This window comes from Stegostoma tigrinum, chromosome 6 (genome assembly GCF_030684315.1).
Source record: "Stegostoma tigrinum isolate sSteTig4 chromosome 6, sSteTig4.hap1, whole genome shotgun sequence".
Lineage (NCBI taxonomy): Eukaryota > Metazoa > Chordata > Chondrichthyes > Orectolobiformes > Stegostomatidae > Stegostoma > Stegostoma tigrinum.
In genome coordinates, this window is record NC_081359.1 from 65,365,340 (window position 1) to 65,379,813 (window position 14,474).

Sequence of the window (14,474 nt, forward strand, 5' to 3'; positions counted from 1 at the left end):
TGTGGTGAAGTGTAAAATTATTCACTTTGGTGAGAAGAACAGAAATTGCATATTTCTTAAAATGTATTCTGACGTTTTGATGTTGATGCTCAGAGAAGCCTAAAGTGGCTTCTTTTTTGGTAATTCCTGAGTCAAGAATGACTCTGGGAGAGTGGGTTCTGCAGTGACTAAGAAGTTCAATCCTTGTGCCACAGACTCTGTTGCAGGTTGATGATGCAGGTGAGGAGTACATTCTGGATTCTGCATGCTGTTTCCACCAGTTGGCCGATGCTGGTCCTCCAGTTAGTGTGCGTTTAACACCAGTGACTCTGATTCGTCAGTGGGGTGGTTGCATTTGTTTAGGGTAGCTTTTGAGATGTCGCCACAGCATTTCATCTGCCCTCCTAGTGATCACTTACCATTGCAGAGGTCAGAGTAGAGCACTCACTTTGGGAGTCTTGTATTAGACATGCTAATAATATTGTCCACTCATTATAGTTGTTAATCATGTGAGCAGTGCATCAATATTGGGGATATTGGGTAGGGGCAGAGCACATAGCTACACCCATCTTGCTGGTGGATTTGCAGGGTTTGTGAAGGCAGTGCTGGTGATAGCTGTAGGAATTCGAAGTGTCTGCTGTACGTGGTCCATGCTCTGATGCATGCAGGAGGGTGGGGTCCATGGCTGTTCTGTAGACCACGAGCTTGGTGCTGGATTTGAGGTCTTGGATTTTGAACACTCTGTTCCTCAGACATCCAAAGGCTGCACTGATACGTTGGAGTCAATATTGTCTTCCATTGTCAATGGCTGCTCACACTGAGATGGGCTCTGAAGGCGTTGGAAATAATCTACATTATCCATGGGCATGCAGTGGATTTTGATGGTTGGGAGAGCCATTGTTATGTAGCAAGAATGGGCAGGAATGGACTGGTAGATAATCTTTGTTTTGCAGAAGTTTAGTATGAGATCCATTCTTGTATTCACCATGTCGAATGCATCAATGATGGCTTGTAGTATGACCTCTGACCATGTGTACATGAAGGCATCATCTGTACACTGCAACACATTGTTAGGAATTGGGATGGTCAGATTCTAGCCTGGAGGTATTGACATTTGAAACATTTCCCATAGTTCTGTTGGTTAGCTCCACTCTAGTAGGGCGCTTCATAGAGATTATGTGGAATGGTACATGAGGAAATTGGAGAAAAGCATTGATGTGATGTTGCAGACCCCCCTGACCTTGGTTTGCACTTGTACTCAGTCTGGGGAAGATCCATTGGTGAGGATCACAGCTTGAATGTCTTTGTTACACAGGCAGGCAATGGTGACAAATTTCTGTAGGCAGCTGAATTTCAGGAGGATATTCCACAATCCCTCACTGTTGACAGCATCAAATACCTTTGTGAGACTGTCAACAGCCATGTCCAGAAGTTAGGGCTGTTCCCTGCACTTTTCTTGGATTTGTTGCACCCCGAAAATCACATCCATTGCTCCTCCTGATGGGCAGACAGTACACTGAGACTCAAGGAGCAGATCTTCAGTCACTGCAGGAGGTGGTTGTGGAGGATACTCATGAAGATCTTTTCTGTGATAGACAGTATTAATATCCCCTGAACCTTTCTTCTTTGTTGAAGATGGTCACAATTAGGATCTAGAAAATCTCCTGGCATGCTCTCTTCCTTCCAGAGAAGGGTGGCATGTTTGTGGTTTCGTATCAAGAGCGCCTGTCCTCCATATTTTAGTTCTTCAGCAGGGATTTCATCAGTGCTGGAGGCCTTGTTTCTCTTCAGTGTTGAAAGGAATTTTCGACTTACTCATGCAAGAAACAGAGAAGGTTAGTGTTAAGATGCAGCATGGAATTAGGAAGGCAAATGGCATGTTGGGTTTATTGAAAGGGGATTAGATTACCAGAATAACAAAGTTTTACAATAAATTTTATCGTGCTATGGTGAGATCGCAACTAGGCTACGCTGTGCAGGCTTTATCGAAACAAGCGTAGACTTGGAGACTGTTTCGCAGAATATCTGCAGTCTGCTCGCAAAAAAGACCCTGAACTACCTGTTGCCTGCCACTTCAATGCACCACCCTGCTCCCTGGCCAACATCTCTGTGTCTGGCTTGCTGCAGTGTTCCAGCAAAGCCCAATGTAAGCTGGAGGAACAACACCTCATATTCTGCCTGGGGACCCTACAGCCCTCCGGAATCAATATTGAGTTCAATAATTTTAGGGTCTAAACTCTGCCATGTCCTGGCCCCTCACCCCACACACCAGGCCTTGTTACCACATAGCCTGCCATTACACCGCACCCCCCCCCCACCACTTCCCGTGGTTAGTCACTGACAGTCCCCATTAACAACTATTCACCCTCCCAGCCTGATCGTTAGCAACTCCTTTGTCTGTTCAACTGTCTTTCTCTCTCTTTGGGCTCTATCCTATCGTATACTCCCTACCCCACCCACCTCCCTGATTTCAGCATATAAACTGATGTTTTCCCAGCCACCATCAATTCTGAGGAAGGGTCACCGGACCCAAAACGTTAACTCTGTTTTCTCCTTCACAGATGCTGCCAGACCTGCTGAGCTTTTCAAGCAACTTTGCTTTTGTTTCTATTCCGTGCAGGTCAGTCTCTGTAACTAAGGAAGGACATGCCTGCCTTCAAAACAAAACAGTAGACATGATAGTTCAATTTGCAAGTTCCCTAGATTTTTTTTAACTGATGATTGGAAGTTTGCCCAATTTGTTAAGCAAATTGGTTTTATACTCTGTGCATGTTAGAAAAATGAAGATTATCTCATTGGAGCTTGCAAAATTCTGAAGGACTCAGTTTGGTAGGCATTAAAAGCTGTCTTCCTAGTCAGGGAAATTAGAATACAGTAGGCATAGCCTGAGGAGAAGGAGTTAATCATTTGAGACTGAGATGAGGAGAAACTTGGGTATGTAAAAACTTTTATGAATCTTTCAATTTTTTTTCACATACAAACCCAACAGAAAATATGCCTGACACCCAATTTTCTTTTCTGTCCAGCAAGAGAGGGTGATGGAGCACTAGAATGGTGCTTCTGAACTCTTTCACCAACAAATTGCAAAATTTTCAAACTAAAGCATAAAAATAAGTGTTGAGGAAATAGAAAAGGGACATGATTACACTGCAGGACAGTCAAATTTGCAAGAATAAAAGTTCTATGTTTTAACACATCAACTCTGATCATGGCTTCACCCAAAAAATTGGCCTATCTTATAGATATTGACTGGTTTGTGGGCATTCCAACATTTTCTGAATAATGTTATAAAGTAGATTTTGTAATCATATATGCCAACTGTGCAGGCGCAGACAGTTTGGAAAAATAGATTGGCAAGCTTTAAGTTTCCCATTTATTTCCATAAACAATTTTCCAGCCAACTGCATTTTATGCAAAAAAGCACAGGTTTCCAGTTTTTATGTCAGTATTGCACTTCCTACCATCAAAAACCCCTTTTAATACATGCTAGGAGAACATTAGGAGGATGATTTTCCTTCAAGTCAAAAGTTGGATGAGGAGCCTTACTACCTCCATTTAATATGACAGTCAGTCCCCTGTTTCCATGCTGTGCTTCTCCTAGGAGGTAGATGTCACAGATTTTGAAGGTGCTGTCAAGGAATCTTTCCTGCAGAGCATGTTGTAAATGGTACGCACTGCTGCCACTGTGTTCCATTGGTTGTAAGCATTTAAAATCTCCCAGCCATCTTCTAAGGTCTCAGATTTTTGAATGGCCTTTTGTAATGCATTTAAGGATCAGTAGGAAGTTATTTTGTGTGCAGCCTTTAGCTTATTCCTGTAGGAAAGCCTTTACCCCATAGATACTTCTTCAGCAATCTCTTAGGATTGAGCATATTCTGGTTCTACTCGATGGCTCTAGGAACCACTTCAGAACTCAATCTGTGGACTGCATCACTTATGAGGCAGTTGGATAAGACAGCTGAGGTGCTAGGAGGCTTGTGTGCTCTTTCCAATGCCTATACCTTGTTACTGCATGCTCCTGACAAGTTCTCTTGATGCTTTTAGTGCCTTCCTGAATATACCTTATGTTTCTCGCTGAGTGTGACAATGATGGTGTCAATGCACTCGATTTTCCACACTAAAATAGTGGTGCAGCATTCAGGTCTTTTGAAGTTGGATTGTCCATGAGGGTTCTGATGTTCCAAATCCCAAAGATCCTTTTGATGAAAGAAAGAACGTATCAATGCGATTTTTTTTTTTAAACAAAATGTGGCCAGATTCCATACCACCCATTCTCGGCAGAAAGGGGCCTGGATCCAACGGCAAAGGGGATTTGAAGATTTTTTTTTTCTTCATATGTGGGAAATAGTCTTCACTGTCTGGACCAGCATTTATTATTCATCCTTAATTGTCGTTGAGAAGGTGGGAGTGAGCTGTCATCTCCAATGGTACCGTTCATGCATTGTGGATAGACCCTCAATGCAGTTAGCCGGGTAGTTCTAGGGTGTTGACCCAGTGAAAGTGGAGGAACGGTGATATATTTCCATGTCAGTGTTGGAAGCCAAGTTTTACTCCAAGACATTAGCTGGCCTATGCATAATTAGATGGCCAAGAACAGACATTATAAACACAAAATATGATTTGATATTGTTCAGCAATTGAAACAAAACCTTTGTAAATAGTTCTTGAATTGATTAAAGCATTTTGTTTTCTCCAAGCTGTCAGATATTAGGATCTTCGTGCTTTGGCTCATAAACTAACTCAGACCTTTTAATAGTAAACATTAAAGCAGACCAAAAACTCAACCAGATCTTGCTTATTTATTTTGAACATGCATTTCGTCTTTGGATGCCTATCTGCTAAAACACATAATCCATTGCCAAAGCGTGAACCGTTGCTACTGTAAACACAAACATATGCATTGGAAAGAACATCTATTCACAACAGTTCTTGCTATATATCTCTATTTCAGTGAAATATCCCCTACGTTTTCAATACCAATCAGAGTTATAATAGATGAAGCTTGCTTTCCTCAGGTTAAAGTGCTGTTTCCTGAACTCCAGTAACATACTTCATACAAATCATATGTTTGCACATGCTTCCAAGTTCTTCACTTGAACTGATTATTTCAAAACTTTACAGAAGGAGGTAGATCCCAGCATGAGCAGGTGCATGTACATCCATAACTATTGGAAATCCAATCAAAGTTTGTATGAACTGTGGAAGATACCTTATGACAGTTGTGATCCAATTATATGATGAAACAGGCTTATAGGACCCTCTGTCCTATTTTTTTTTATATTCTAATCTCAATGACAGGTGCTGTTCTGTTCAGGGTGTACTTGGAATGGAGGGATGACCCTTTAGAAATGAGATGAGGAAGAATTTCTTCAGCCAGAGAATGGTGAATCCACGAAACTCATTACCACAGAAGCCTGTCGAGGCTAAGTCATTGAGTGTATTTGAGACGGAGACAGATAAGTTCTTGATTAATAAGGAGATCAAGGATTATGGAGAGAAGGCAGAATGGGGTTGAGAAAAATATTAGCCATGATCATATGGTGGAGCAGACTTGATGGGCTGAATGGCCGAATTCTGTTCTTCTCTCTTATGGTCTTATGTTGGTATGTGAAGCTTCTCCCACAGACAAGGTCTGAAAGTCTGCAACAGTGGTTGGTCCAGTGAGATGTTGGAAGCAAGATATTTCCCAGTATTTTGCTTTGAGTGAAGGTGAACTCGAAATGAACTTCTTGATAATTTTTGGACACCAGGCTTCAATCGAGCTGTTAACCATGGGTGGACCACAGTTCATAACCAATTGATATTATCTGACAAGGCAACTATCCACAAATACAAACATCAATTCTCACTTAAAAGCTAAGAGAAAAAACATGGATATGAGATCACCCTAAAGTGCCATCATCGATTCTTCAGAAAGGTTCTTCAGAATTAGTAACTGGCATCACTGGAAATGAAATTCTATCTTTATTTTCTTCAGTACAATATTGCACTTTATGTTAAATAAATGTTATCTCCTGGGTATTTGTTGTGAATCTGCACTGAAAATTTTTATGTGATCATGAAAAGTCCATTTGCAACGATTGATTTCACTCAGCCATAATGAAATTGGGTTCTACCTCTGACCTGGATAATGCCACAAGTACAGCAAATTCACTATGACCATCCTGTTTTCATATAACTTTAATTATGATGGAGCACTCAATATGGCATCATGCAGTGCATTTCTGGACAATATGTGCAGAATAGGTCTTCTTAAAAGTCTTCACATAGAAACTTACACCATCTTTGACTCCCTCTTGTGTGAAGTATATTGTCCTAAGAACGAGTTGTTTTTTAAAAGTCCAACACTGACTGGGGACTCAAGCACATCTGCTTTAATTCAGAAAACTGACAGAGATGGATCAGTAAGTTAGCACCAGTTCTGTGCTGTGAAAGTTCTGCAAACAGCAAGGAATTGGCCTCCATGTACCACCTTGGGAATACTGTGCATTATTCAAAGCATTATATTACAGAAATAATATAGAGACACTGGATAGGTTGGAAAAGAGCTTCGTGGGATGAGAAAATGTGAATGTTAGAAAAGACCGAACAAGTTGTGGTTCTTGCCTCTAAAAAGAGATAGTCAAGGGCTGACCTACTAGAGGCCTCTTAAGTACCAATGAGTTTCTTTTTCAGGTGATATGTCAAGAAGATCTTTCCATTTGTAGGAATGAACAAAACCAAAGGTCTTAAACATCAGACAGCCACTAATAAATTCCAATTGTGTATTTAAGAGAATTAGCTTCAACTAAACAGTAATGAAAATGTGGAACTCACTGCCACAAAGAATGTTTAAGGCAAATAACATAAATATATTCAACGGAAAGCTAGATATGTGGACTGGTTGGATAAAAGGGTCTGTTTCCATGCTGTAAGCCTCTATGGCTCAAAGTACATGAGATATAAAAAATAAATCTTGATAGAGTTAGGTGAAGTAGGTAGAAGGAAGCATGTGCACAGCTTAAAAATTGGCAACGAGTTCAATAGCCTATTATGCCGTATAAGTGTAAAAGGTTTGGATTTTCACTAGAATGAAAAGAGTTCACCCTCCTGATCAGCCAGTGTCGAATTACAAAACCTTTTACTTTTGGGTGGCACAGTGGCTCAGTGGTTAGCAATGCTGCCTCAAAGCACCAGAGACCTGGGTTTGATTCTAGCCTTGGGCGGCTGCCTCTGTGGAGTTTGCACATTTTCCGCATGTCTGTATGGGTTTTCTCCAAGGGCTCTGGTTTTCTCCCGCAGTCCAAAGATGTGCAGGGTAGGTGGATTGGCCATGCTAAATTGTCATATAGTGCCCAGGGATGTTTAGGTTAGGTGGGCTAGATATGGGAAATACAGGAGTAGGGGAATAGATCTGGGTGGGATGCTCTTCAGAGGGGTGGTGTGGACTAGTTTGGCCAAATGGCCTGTTTCCATACTGTAGGGATTCTATGTGTATAGATTGCCTTATCTGTCATAAATATCACCCAGCAAGACACTGAGCAGTACAGGCCCTTCAGCCCACGATGTTGTGCTGACCTATTTATCCTACTAAGATCAATCTACCCTGCATACCCTACATTTTACTATCCTCTATGTGCCTACCAAAGAGTCGCTTCAAAGTTTCTAAAGTATTTGACTCCATTACCAATGCCGGCAGCGCATTCCACACGCCCACCACACTGTGTGAAGAACCTACCTCTGACATCTCCCCAATACCTTCCTCCAATCATCTTAAAATTATGTCCCCTCATAATAGTCATTTCCACTCCAGGGAAAAGTCCCTGACTATCCATTCTATCCATGCCCCTCCACATCTTGCAAACCTCTATCAAGTCACCTCTCATCCTTCTTCGCTCCAATGAAAAAAGCCCTAGCTCCCTGAACCTTTCCTCATAAGACCTGCCCTCCAGTCCAGGTAGCCTCCTGGTAAATCTCCTCTGCACCCTCTCTCAAGCTTCCACATCTTTCCTATAATGAGGTGGCCAGAACTGAACACAATATTCCAAGTGTGGTCTAACTAGAGTTTTGTAGAGCTGCAACATAACCTCGCAGTTCTTAAACTCAATTAACCTGCCAATGAAATCCAACACACCATATGCCTTCTTTACAACCCTATCAACTTGGGTAGCAACTTTGAAGGATCTAAGGATGTGGACGCCAAGATCCCTCTGTTCCTCCACACTGCCAAGAATCCTGCCATTAACTCTTTATTCTGCATTCAAATTTGACTTTCCAAAATCAATCTCTTCATACATTAAGCCACATGGGTGGCATAAAGGCACTGATTGTAAGGTTCATGAAAAAAATGGATATAAAGGAGAATTTGGAAGGAGGAAACAAGTTAAGGAGGCAAGGCTGAATGAAGGCATTCTAAACTTTAGTACCTTTGTACTTGAAATTGTGGCCACTAATAATGTAGCAAGAAGCCAAAATTTGAGAAATACAGTTAGCACAGACTGTTTTAGGACTAGAGAAGATTACAAACATTGATAGTGGCAAGGCCATGGATAAATTTGAAAACAAGCACAAACATTTCAAGTGAGGCATTGCTTAACTGAGAGCCAAGTATGTCTTAGTGAGCAGAGAGGTGGTGGGTGAATAATGTTTAGTGTCATTTAGGACATGGATATCAGATTTTTAAATGATTTAAAGTTTGTACCGGAGGAGTAAATGGAAAAAAAAAGCCAGGGATGCATTGAAATAGTTAAGCCTGAAAGGCATAAATGAGGCTTTCATCAGCAGATGAGCTGAGGCATAGAAAAAGTTGGGTAATGCTGGTTAGATGGTTCAAGTACATGATTTGAAGCTCATTACAGGCTTAACTATGATTTCAAGTTGTGAAGACTCTCGATAAGCCTCAGACTGATCAGAGAGATGGATGGAATCAATGGCTAAGGCTCCAAGTTCATAGTTGGGGGATGAAAGACAACTGTGCAATAAAATATGACTATGTCATTTTCAACAAGGTTCAACCATATCAACAAATCTAATAAGAAACATACAGAACTGTTTTTAAATCAAGACGATGCACTGAAGTCATGTATGATAAAAATAATTCCCTTTTAAAGTTGCTTCTCTGGATATAAATATTCACTCATGGATATATTTCTGTATCAAAGACCCACAACTTGTAAATGTAGCTGTACATTAAGTCTAAGTGTTTTATTTTCTGCTTTTTTTTTCAGATTTTAGGAGGAATTCCTTGGCAGGCATATTTTCAAAGGGTACTTTCAGCCTCCACAGCTGCTCAAGCACAAATACTCTCCTTTGTGGCTGCTTTCAGTAGTTTAATACTGGCTCTCCCAGCTGTAATCATTGGTGCAGTAGGAGCATCAACTGGTAATGTGAAACTGTTTTAAATCATGTGAAAAATCTTTAATATCTAATCAGGGTGAAACATTGAAATATATGGATATGTTTACAGACATCAAAATTATCAAAGCATATGTGCAGCAATTGTAACAATTGTTGTGTAGACCTCATAGAATACGAGTTCCCTAACTGGGGCTGTTAATCTGGTCCAGTCAGGGAAGCCTGGCTGACAGATAAGGACAGGAGTGTCAGACATCCTGTTCACTCTGAGAGTTGGCTCTGAGTGAGCTGGATCAGTGCCAAGGACTCTACCTGTGCAAATAAAAGATGACTAAGCGACGGGATACAAGTCTCTGAGGAATTACTTCAAGTCAGTGATTGATTTTAAGTTGCTTTTTGCCAAAAAATATTATCCAGTCTCTATACATAGCTAATGATGTAATGCAAGTTTCAATTTACTTTGTTTTATTTTCTTTAATTCAGGCATTAGAATACAACTAAACAGGGGATTCCGCTTATTAGCTGTCTAAGGGTTATTTTGGTTTCATGTTCTTGTTACAGACTGGAATCAGACGAGTTATGGTCTTCCAGATCCTATGGACAGAAATGAAACTCAGATGATTTTGCCTATTATACTACGGTACCTTTGTCCAAATTACATTGCATTTTTTGGCCTTGGAGCTATTTCTGCTGCAGTGATGTCATCAGCTGACTCCTCCATCCTATCAGCAAGTTCGATGTTTACTCGGAATCTTTATCATGGTGTACTTAGGCGTGAAGTGAGCATGCCTTAAACCTACAAGCCTTCAAGCTTATTTATTGTACATATTTATTTTCTTTTATGATGTTACATGTATTTTACCTAGTAATGTGATTTTGTTAAGTTAGATAAAAGCTATATGTTTGTCTGTCATATGAGAAACAATTCTTTAAAATCACATTTACTTTCAAATAGATTAATTTCTACTATCAAAGGTGGTTACCACAATATCGCTGTAGCAATACTTTTTAAAAAAATATATTTATCAATAAATTATATTTGGTCTCGCTAATTGTGTAGTGGAGGAGGTAGAGTGGGTTTTAACCAAAAATTAGTGTCAAGGGTGCAAATTTGGAAGGTTACAGTGAATCATTGAATGAGGAAAATGTAACAGTGAAATAAATTAATTTGGCAAAGAGTAAATGGACAATGACATGAAAAGACGGAGATCTTAGAGCAACTCAGCAGATAAGACTAAGTGTTACTAAAATTATAAAAGGACAAAACAAAGGCATTGTATTTAAATGCATATAGCATTCAAAACAAAAGAGATGAACTAGTAGTACAAATTGAAATTATAGCCAAGATGAGGCTTGAATATTGAGTTTATGAAGAACAGGAAGTTCAGCAAGATTGGAGGAGTAGCTTCATTAATTAAAGATGGTATTAGCCCAATAGACAGCGATGACTAAAATTCAGGAAATTAGGATATTGAAGCAGTCTCGATGGACATGAGGAATGATAAAGGCAAGAGGTCATGCAAGTGTGCTTCCAAGACAATTATTTTTAATCTAAACTAGGCTAAATATGACAAGGGCATCCAAGTAGAACTAGCAAAAGTGAACTGGCAATTTAAGTAAAGGGATAGGCCAATACAGATAACAGTGAAAAACATTTGAGGTGATAATTCAGAAAATTCAGAAAACATACATTCCAACAAATAAGAAAAATTCTAAGGGACAGACCGTGCTTAACTAAAAAGGTCAGAGGTGGTATTAACCTCAAAGAACAGACATATGGTTGTGCAAAGGTAGGTGACAAATCAGAAGGTTGAACAGAACATTAAAAGTCACAAGGAGGGAAAAGTTAGAATACAAGAGAAAATTAGACAAAATATTTTTAAAAAAGGAAAACATTCTTTAAATGTTTAGAAAGGCAATGAGATAAAGTGCCTGTCCTTTAGAAAATGAATCTGGGAAGTTAGTGATGAAAGATAAAGAATGGCAGACACTTTGAACAGGTATTTTGCCTTGGTCTTCACTAGAGAGGATACAAGTAACATCTCAGAAATAGCTGTAAATCAGGAATTGAAAGAGAGGGAGGACCTGAAGAAAATTGTAATCACCAATAAAACAGTACTGAGTAAATTATTGGAATTGCAAGTTGACAAGACCCCAGGTCCTGATGGATTTCATCCTAAGCTCTTAATAAGAAGTAGCTAGTGAGATGGCTAATGTATTGGTTTTAATTTTCCAAATCTTATTACATTCAGGGAAGGTACTTTCAAATGGGAAAAAGCTAATGTAACTCCTTTATTCAAAAGGAGATGGGGGCAGAAAAATAGGAAACTTCAGGCCAGTTAGCTTGAAAATGTTATAAGCTATTATTAAAACCTAGTGCAGGAATGTGATTCTGTCTGTCAGGTTAACTAGCTTCAGGCAAAATGGCAGTATTAATGCTACAATAGCCTACGGAATCCTATTATTCATCGGCATTTAATAATTCTTACTCAGGACTGCATGCTTTAAAAGGTTATTTAGGGCTCTTGCAACACAGTAACATCACTACGTCTCGGCCAAAGCGCAGGTCCCACCTGCCCCAGAGATGTGCCAAAATATGCCTGAACTGTTTGATTAAAAATTCTTAAAGTATTGGTTATTTCTGAAATGATAAATTTTCTGACAACCTTTGTCCAAGTTCACTTTTGAAAATTGGCCACATGGGCAAGGTAACAGATCTGGGCACATTCACCTCAGTAGATTTCAGGATATTATGAAAACCGAACGATGAATATATTTTTTTAAAAAATCATTAGCAATTATTCACCTTGCTACATTAAAATAGTCAACTATTTTTCCTTTTTTGTCTTCATGTGCATTACAGGCCACAGATAATGAACTGGTGTGGGTAATGAGAGCAGGCATCATTATGTTTGGATCAATAGCAGCAGCAATGACATGGATGTCCACTTCTGTCTACGGATTATGGTACCTGAGCTCGGATCTTATCTTTGTTCTGCTTTTTCCTCAACTGGTATCCGTACTCTACATCAAAGGAACCAATGTTTACGGTTGCCTCACTAGTTACTTCTTTGGTATTTTTCTCCGTATTAGTGGTGGTGAACCATACCTACGATTACAACCATTGATCTGTTATGCTGGATGTTATTTGGATATCACATTTCCAAGTGGACCAATATACATCCAAACATTTCCATTCAAAACTTTGTCAATGCTGTCATGCTTGCTGATTAACTTGAGCGTTTCTTACCTGACCAAAACTCTCTTTGATAGGGGAATGTTATCACAGAAAATGGACTTTCTTAAAGGCTTTTATTCACCGCCTAAAAAAGAAAAAATTAATAAAGTAGGATCACTGAACAATGATAACACAGATACTGTTGAACAGACACCTACAGATAAAGAAGCTATGGACCCTCTTAATGCTACTTCTGTAAACAAGGAACCAGATGCTGATCAAGTTCAAGTCCAGTGACTTCAAAAATGGATGATTGACACATGCCTCACTTGAAAGCAACTTCAAACATCGATATTGTAGCAAAAAAATGTATTACACCTGAAGCAAATGCCAAGTGGTTTTGGTTAGTAGGAGCTATAATAAATAAAACAAAACTCACTGATAAACATCTAAAGCTAGTGGACTAAAAATCCCAATCGAGTCAATTATTAGCATTGGATATTTTTAGCTAGTTACTATTCCAGTTAGTTTACAACAACAACTTACTTTTATCTAACACTTTTAAGGTAGGACAGCACTCCATGGCACTTCCCAGGAGTGCACTCAGATGAAAATTGATACCAAGTCAAACAAGATGACTTAGGAAAAGTAGCCAGAAGCTTATCAAGAAGATAGGTTTTAGAGGAGAAGAGATTATTGGAAAAGTAAAGTTTAGGGAGGGAATTTCAGAGATTAGAGCCTAGATGGCTGACAACTCTGACAACAATGTTAGTTGAAAGATTTAAAGGATACACAATTGACTAAAGTTAGAAGTATCAGAATTATTTGGAAAATGTAGGGCCAGAGAAGTTTACAGAGATAGGGAGGAACAAAGCCATGAAGAATTTGAACCATGAGATAAGAATTTTAAAATCGAGGTGTTGTGGACCAGCAGCCAATTCAGGTCAACAAGCAGAATGAATGAAGCTTGAGAAAGGGCTGGTTACAGGCTGAAGAGTTTTAAAGAGCTTAATGTTCATATAGTGTGAAAGATATGACAACAGCCAAAAAAAAATTGGAATATTCGAGACTGAAGTTAACAAAACCATTGATCAAGGTTCCAGCCATAATGGGCGGAGATGGATGAAAAAGCATTGAGACAGGGGTCAGGGAAATGATTCATGAGGTTAGGCGCTTAATTATGACCTTCTACAGCACATTTACCTTTGCTCAATAAAGCTGGAATTCCTGGATTTTCAAAAAAAAATTCTGTTAATTATTTTCTAATCAGCTTTGCTGTCTCTATTGCTGTTTGCTCACTTTAATGATAGTTAAAGGTTTCATATCCATTTCAGTGTTTAAGCAATTATTAATGATAATTGGATGGCTTACCTTTTGCTGTAAGGAAATGAAAGCTGACTGAAGGCAAGTTCAGTGTTTAATCCACTGCTTGCTAATACATGCAGTTACATTGCAAACATCTTTAAAGTGAACACTGAATCTCAAAACATAAAGTTAGAAGTGTTCTTCTACATCTTGTATAATGCACCTTGCTTTATAAAGGTCACTGATATGAAAACATAACGTTCTTCCTAAAATGTCACATAATGCTTAAGAAGTTCCCTTTATAGAAAGTTGATGAGAAGATTTTATCCTGAGAGATCTGATTTCAGGTTTTTCTCTTTTTAAGGCAGTACCAATGTAAAATGTATTTTGCTCCAATTTATAGTTCTTATTGTAATGTGATATGAAAGGTCATTAAATAGTAGTGAACAATAACCACTCATTAAAGACAAGAGGAGATTTTATTCCTCAAATCTACTATCAAGTAATTTGTGAGTTATTTCAGCACATTAGAGGTTAAATGGATATTAATCCTTTCCTCGGTTTTGTGCTTAAATACTGCTTCTCTTGAATTCCTCAATCGTTTTTCTGTTTTTGTGCCTGGTTACGACAATAAACAGTCTAATTTATTACACAACTGATAGAAATTCCCAAATAATAG

At 39.0% G+C, this 14,474-nt stretch overlaps 1 protein-coding gene across 1 annotated transcript in view; it reads left to right on the forward strand.

Annotated features, from left to right (window-relative positions):
• The window catches only part of LOC125453258 (high-affinity choline transporter 1-like), an 87,401-nt gene extending 74,614 nt beyond the window's left edge, over positions 1–12,787 (forward strand). The window contains exons 6-8 of the mRNA XM_048532582.1: positions 9,186–9,339; positions 9,874–10,091; positions 12,176–12,787. Coding sequence (XP_048388539.1) covers positions 9,186–9,339; positions 9,874–10,091; positions 12,176–12,787 — 984 coding nt within the window. The remainder of the gene's footprint in view (positions 1–9,185; positions 9,340–9,873; positions 10,092–12,175) is intronic.
• Positions 12,788–14,474: the final 1,687 nt, after the last annotated feature.